General features: G+C 43.7%; 1 protein-coding gene across 1 annotated transcript in view; it reads left to right on the top strand.

Moving 5' to 3' along the window:
- Positions 1–10: 10 nt before the first annotated feature.
- FUT11 (fucosyltransferase 11) overlaps positions 11–6,669 on the top strand; it is an 8,393-nt gene continuing 1,734 nt past the window's right edge. Inside the window, exons 1-2 of the mRNA XM_009277657.2 lie at positions 11–614; positions 1,879–2,504. Of these exons, the coding sequence (XP_009275932.1) occupies positions 42–614; positions 1,879–2,504 (1,199 nt within the window). The 5' untranslated portion in view covers positions 11–41. The remainder of the gene's footprint in view (positions 615–1,878; positions 2,505–6,669) is intronic.

Genomic DNA, 6,669 nt, shown 5'->3' with positions numbered 1-6,669 from the left:
GGGCGCCGGGCGCCGAGGAGCCGTGCGGGGGTGGGCGCAGGATGCCGGCCCGCCGGGCGCGGCCTTCGGCGCCGCCGGTCGTATCGGACCGCGGCCCCGGCAACAACGACACGCGGAGCAACAAGGCGCTGCCCATCCTGCTGTGGTGGAGCGGGAGCCTCTTCCCCCACTTCCCCGGCGACACGGAGCGGATCGACTGCCCGCGGGGCTCCTGCCTCGTCACCCGTAGCCGGCGGGTGGCCCGGCACCGCCGCACCAAGGCCCTCATCTTCTACGGCACCGACTTCAGGGCCTACGAGGCGCCGCTGCCCCGCCTGTCCCACCAGACCTGGGCGCTCTTCCACGAGGAGTCCCCCATGAACAACTACCTGCTCTCCCACCCGCCCGGCATCCAGCTCTTCAACTACACGGCCACCTTCCGCCGGGAGTCCGACTATCCCCTCACGCTGCAGTGGCTGCCCGGCGTGGGGTACCTGCGGGGCCCGGCGGTGCCCCTGGCCGAGAAGGACGCGTGGCGGCGGAAGGGCTATGCCCCGGTGCTGTACATGCAGTCCCACTGCGATGTCCCCTCGGACAGGGACCGCTACGTGAGGGAGCTCATGAAGTACATCCAGGTAGGTGGGGTGGGCAGGGAAGTCGCGGCATGGTGTTGCTGCAGGAGCTGGGCCCGCCTGGCCGCCCCCTTCCAGCTCCTCTTTTTAATGGGGTTTGTTTGTCCTTGTTTTTAGCCAAGACACGAATCGTAACGGGATGCATGCCGACTACAAGCTGGACAGAAAAACTAGTTGTATTCCTTCCCAAAGCGTGGTCTAGACTACACCGCATGCCAGTAGGTAGGCCCAATGGTAGCTGTTAGTTGTGGAGTTGGCCAGACTCGGGATCAGTCACAAGTTGGGCTCAGCCTGAATAAGCATGGTCTTGTGGACCAGGTGCTCCAAGTTGCTGAAATCTCTGGACCTTTAAGTTACTGTACGGGGAGGCTGTCTATTTACAAGCCCTGCTCCCATTTGAAAATATAGGTGTGCAAGAAAAAGACCGGTTGCTGTGTTTTGAGAATCTGCTTATCTGCGTTGTGGTAGGACCATGTTATTTCCATGGTGGTTTGTACTGCTCTGGCACAGCTGATGGAGAGGAGCTTCATAAGCTGAAATAACGTCGTTTCTTTCTAGCAGAAAAAAAGTTTATTGCTTTTTTTTTCTTAAAAATTCTGGAGGATAGTAGATGAGGGGAAAAAAAAAGCAAGCATGTGCTTTTAGTCTTTATCTGAAATGTCTTTTTCCTAGTCATTTCTACTGTTTCTATTGGTAGTGATTCATTTATTGTACAAGTTCATCCTGTACTCAGTAGTGAAGCAAAGACAAAATTTTTAAAATATGACTGTGTATTGTCGAAGTACGAAGTAGATTCCAGATCAAGTGTATTGTCTTTCATTTTCAGACAGTATTCTTTTAGCTCCCTGCATCAATTTTTCTCAGTCTAACAAATGGAAAATTTTTGCCAGCTTGCTGAGACTGGCAGGAACTGTGTGTAATAACTGTTTGGAAAAGTACTGCGTCCCTGTTAAGTAGAAAGATGACACTTAAATTAACATAGAGAGAGTTGAATGCCCTTCCTTACCTCTCAGTTTCTGATTTGTCTGCTAATAAATACATTTTTGGGTGACATCTTCATTTCTGAGCACTCGGTTTCCTCTAAAGCTGTTAGAACTGGGACTCTAGGGATAGTCACAAGGGAAAGAACTTGGAGTGAAAGTGAAGCTAAGCTAAACTAAGGTAGCTAGGAATTGATCGAAGTTAGGAATTTTATGAGAACTACAAGCTCTGAAAACAACCTCCGGGCAAACAAATCACTTTGTAAAGATTCCGGTTGTTATTTTAGGTTGACTCCTATGGGAAATGCCTGCATAACCGTGAGCTTCCCAGTGAGCGACTGAGGGACACTTCTACAGCCACTACAGAAGATTCTGAATTTATGACTTTTATCGCCAGGTACAAGTTTCATCTGGCCTTGGAGAATGCCATATGTGACGACTACATGACAGAGAAGCTGTGGCGTCCAATGCACTTGGGTGCTGTCCCAGTGTACCGAGGCTCCCCAGCTGTGCGGGACTGGATGCCAAACAACCTCTCCATCATTCTTATAGATGACTTTGACAGCCCCCAAGAGCTGGCAAAGTATCTTGATTTCCTGGACAAGAATGGAGAGGAATATATGAAGTATCTAGAGTATAAAAACCATGGTGGAATCAAAAACCAGTTCTTGCTAGAGAGCTTGGAGAGGCGGGAGTGGGGTGTGAATGACATGACTCTGCCCAATTACCTGAATGGCTTCGAGTGTTTCATCTGTGACAGGGAGAACAGCCGGGTCAAAGGGGAGCAGGAACACAAGAAGTCTCATGGGAAAATTCCAGCTCCCAGACCTCGCATAGCTCAGTTCAAGCACATGGGATGTCCTATGCCAACCCCTGGGTTTGGAAGTGTTGAAGACCTCTCTGGAGGAGACGGGTAATGTACCAATACTATGCTTTTTGAAGGGGAAAAAAGCTTCAAATAATAGTAGCTGTAACTTTTAATAATGCTTTGTACTTAAAGGATCTCTTAATACATCTCCCGTTACACTTTATGTTATGTCTTGTGGGTGGTATGGTAGTTCTGCTAATACTGTGTAACACTGAGGCTGAAAAAGGGGTTTGGACAGTGGTATTGGTTAGTGGTTGAATGAGGAGCGTGAGTCACCCATAATATTCTGCTAAAATGCTCTGTGACCTTGGGCAATATGGTTATCCTTTGTCTGTCTTAGCCTTGTTTGTTTGTTTGTTTGTTTGAGGAATGTTTTTCGGTACAGAGATGGTAAAGCACTTGGTAGCCCTTGGGTGAAAGAAGCTCTATACCTCATTACAAAGTACTGCGTTAAGAATGGGGTTGCCACTGTTCGGTGCAGGTCTGGTTAACCACTCTTGACTTCAGAGCAGCAGTTAGGCTCACCCAGAATACTTCACAAGACTTTTTGTTGTTTTGTGTGACAGAATTCTGGCTTGTGTTGAAGGACGCCATCCCATTTATTTAGGAGAGGGACCGCGCAGGACAGAGAGTAGGTTGAGTAGTTTCTTGTCCCCTTTGCGCGCAGGGATTGCTAGTGTTGCTGGAATCTCCCAGGCCGATAGCCCAGTGTTAGCCATCTCTAGCGCGAGCTGCCCTGAAGTCTGTCAGCAGGGAACGAACCACACCAACCCTGAGGTAACCACTTTTGACAGGCAGAATAGGGTTTTGTTTGTGTGGTCTACTTAGTATTTATACATGTGTTGGTACAAAACAAGTCAGTGCTTGGGTTCCCAATCCTTGAGTTTTTCCGTTGACAGCATTTGAAGTTGCAGTTGCTAGAAGGAAGGGTTCTTGCAGTTCATAAACCATGCGTGCACTCTTTGTAGTGTGTATTACTAGTGTAACATGTTTGGATCCCCCAGGTTTGTCATTTTTCTTTGCATTACCTGCAACAATTTCTGTCTTTATAGGCAATGACTCAAGTGCATGCAATTCACTTTGTATAAGCCATCAGACAGCCATCATAAAGATAAACCCTCAGCCGTAGCAGATCTTGCCTATGTTCATAGCTACCTGTCACCAAAGATTTCAATGTTATGATGTCAGTCCCGCTGTAGTATTAAATTAATGACTTTTTGAAAATACTGGGAAGATCTCATGCACTGTCCAGAAGGAAGTTGTCGATATACCCTATCCCAGTTTATATCAGTTTACAGCTTTGTTAATGACTTCCTAGACTAAGGAATTGAATGCTTAGGAGTGTTAAAATGTTAGAAGAAACAGTGTGTTGAAAATGTAGAATCCATCATTTCAAGTACGCTAACCCAGAACTAAGTCCTATGTGGATATGAAGCTCTAAAAAAGTTTTTATTATGTTACCTGTCCACAAAAAAGTATGAAGAATTTTGTAAGCATGGGGAACTACTTCATCCTATGTTTGGATGCTTTCAAAAATGGCCAAGTGAAGTTAAAAAAGGAAAGTAAGCCTGAGGTCATTCAGGTTGTTTAGGAAAGGCCTATTTCACAAAACTTGTGAAGTTTGTCATTAAAAAGCATTTTTCACAGTACAATTAATTCTCATGTGGACTAATTGAAAAGTTATGCTTGTAAGTAATAGGGGTCCATAATCCTTTGTTTTCTGTTGTTCGATTGATTTATTGGCGCTTTTTTATAGTAATACCTTTTCTCAGTCTTGGTAGCAAAATGTGCTTTTCCCTTGTACCATGCTATGCAGCATCCTACCCTACGAGAGTATTCTCTACTTTTTCAGAGATTTTCTTCTGCTTGAGCAGCAGGTGGCAGTAGAGAAATGCCTTTGAAGGCACAGCATGGGTGCCTATACCACTGCGAGCTCAGGTACTCCGTCATCCTGTGCAGTGGTCATCAGCAAGGAGTTTTGAACAGTTGGTCCATAATCCAAGCTACAGCTGCATCCCACGGAAGTTTCCATGTCCCACTGAACCACAGTGTGTTATTCTCCCCATGTTTACAGACATAAGATGTGTCTGGAGAAATTGTACCAGGGAAGCTTTTACATTGTCTGCTATCTACTTTAGAAAGATATGTATCTGTACCTTCTGAGGCATGATCAAGGGGATCTCCAGTGAAAGACGGTGGTTTCTATCTCGTAAGCATCTGAGCTTTCACCGTTTTTATCTCCAAAATGGAACATGATTGCTTAGAATTGTAAATGGTGCGACAGTAACGTAAAATTGCCACCAAAGCATCAGCTAAACGTGCTCATATTTTGCCAGAGTTTGACAGTAACCACCAAAGCATCAGCTAAACGTGCTCATGTTTTGCCAGAGTTTGACAGTAATATTATGTCAACAGTATGATCAATTTAAATGATTGTCTACTGAGCCAGCCATAACAGCAATGTAAAAAGAAAAATACCAAAATACCAAAAAATATTGTGTATTTTGTTACTTTAGAAAACATCATTGTGGAAAAATGACACAGGCCTAGTAGGGTTACAGATGATAGAATATATGCAACATACAAGGTCTGACTATAAACGTACACTGTGACTTTGAGTTCTGGAGGCTTCTGGAACTCAGAGAACAACAAAGGCAATTGGAGTTTATGTATTTTTAGAGCAAGTACCCAATTACAATAAGGTTACCCTGTGCATCTGCATGCTCTGTAACCCTTATTCCCAGATGTAACTTGTTTTTAGGGTTCATGAATGTGCTGAATTGACAGAACTGTTGCATCAGAATCTCTCTCTATGTAGGTATATGTAGCCAGAGCACATTTTTATACTTTCACCTTGCCGTCCTTTAGCTCTAAGTGTGGAGATGTGGTTCCTAAATCCTTATGCTTGCAGCCTCACTTGTATTTGGACTTCTGGGCTTCACACCCAAGTGAGCTTAAGAAGAAAGGCTGTAGAACAACCATTTGTATGTGTTAGGTTATGGGTCAGTCGCTATAATCTATTGAATTCTGGGCTGCTTTGTACAGAAGATAGTGAGTTACAGTGCTACTGATGAGTAGAATATCTGTTTAGTAGGAACTGGAATCTCCAATTATTCTTGGACTCCCACCTTTGTGAAGAGAAATGTTTGGTTTGTTTCATTGATAAGGATTCATTTTCCAGAAGTGGGGTGTTTGAGAGGATAACTGTAAGAAGACTTAAGTGACAATACCTTTCCAGTTACCTAAAGTTTTCATCTGTGGTAGCATGAGAAAAGAGAAGCCAATGTGCCTTTGATAAAGGAATATTTTGAAACTATCATGGTTTTGCTAGTTCCATTTTATGTCGATGTCACAGTTTATTTATGACAAGAGAAAAATCAGCTTAAAAGTGTATCAGATTTGCTATGTGTACACTGTAAGGTGTCTCTTGCAACAGAATCCAATAATCAGCCAGGATTAAAGATAGATCTGTATCTTATGGTAATAACATTTCAGGTGTATGTAGTTGGTAGTTTGAGGATATTTGTGCAGTCCTGTTCATCCTGGGGTACCAGTTTTTTCCAAGTTACAGAATCAGAGTGAAATTATTTTCTTAAAAACCAATAACAGCAATGTAAAAAGAAAAATACCAAAGTGTTCTTATTTAATGTTTTTGACAGGAGTCCTCACTTGGATACTGGAATTCCTTTCAGTGTTGTTTCCATAGAGTTCAGCTGGAAAACATTTTCTTTTTTCTGTTACCTACTGCCACTTAGTCTTGTGTCTAGTACTTAATGCAAGTATACTAATTTTCCTAATGTGTGCCCTTATTCAGTGCTCTAAAAAACAAGTAACTCATGTTGGCAGTCCTTGAACAAAGGTTAATAGATTTAGCTGGTAAGCAAAGTGATCTCACAGTGTGTCCAAGTGCTGCATTTTAGAAAGGAACATTTCAGCAGACTTTTTTTTTTTTAATGCGGAAGTAAGCCTCTGTCTATGATCCTTCACATTGTAGTCTATGTTAAAAGGTTTATTTTGAGGTCTTTGTTGGTGTACACTGCAGAAATGTCTCACCATAGATCATAGAATCATTTAGGTTGGAAAAGACCTTTAAGATCATCGAGTCCAACCGTTAACCTAGCACTGCCAAGTCCACCACTAAACCATGTCCCTAAGCACCACCTCTACACGTCTTTTAAATACCTCCAGGGATGGGGACTCAACCACTTCC

Source organism: Aptenodytes forsteri, unplaced genomic scaffold (assembly GCF_000699145.1).
Source record: "Aptenodytes forsteri isolate BGI_AS27 unplaced genomic scaffold, ASM69914v1 Scaffold15, whole genome shotgun sequence".
Taxonomy (NCBI): domain Eukaryota; kingdom Metazoa; phylum Chordata; class Aves; order Sphenisciformes; family Spheniscidae; genus Aptenodytes; species Aptenodytes forsteri.
The sequence above is the reverse complement of the archived record's forward strand: the minus strand, read 5'-3'. Positions and strand labels throughout refer to the sequence as shown.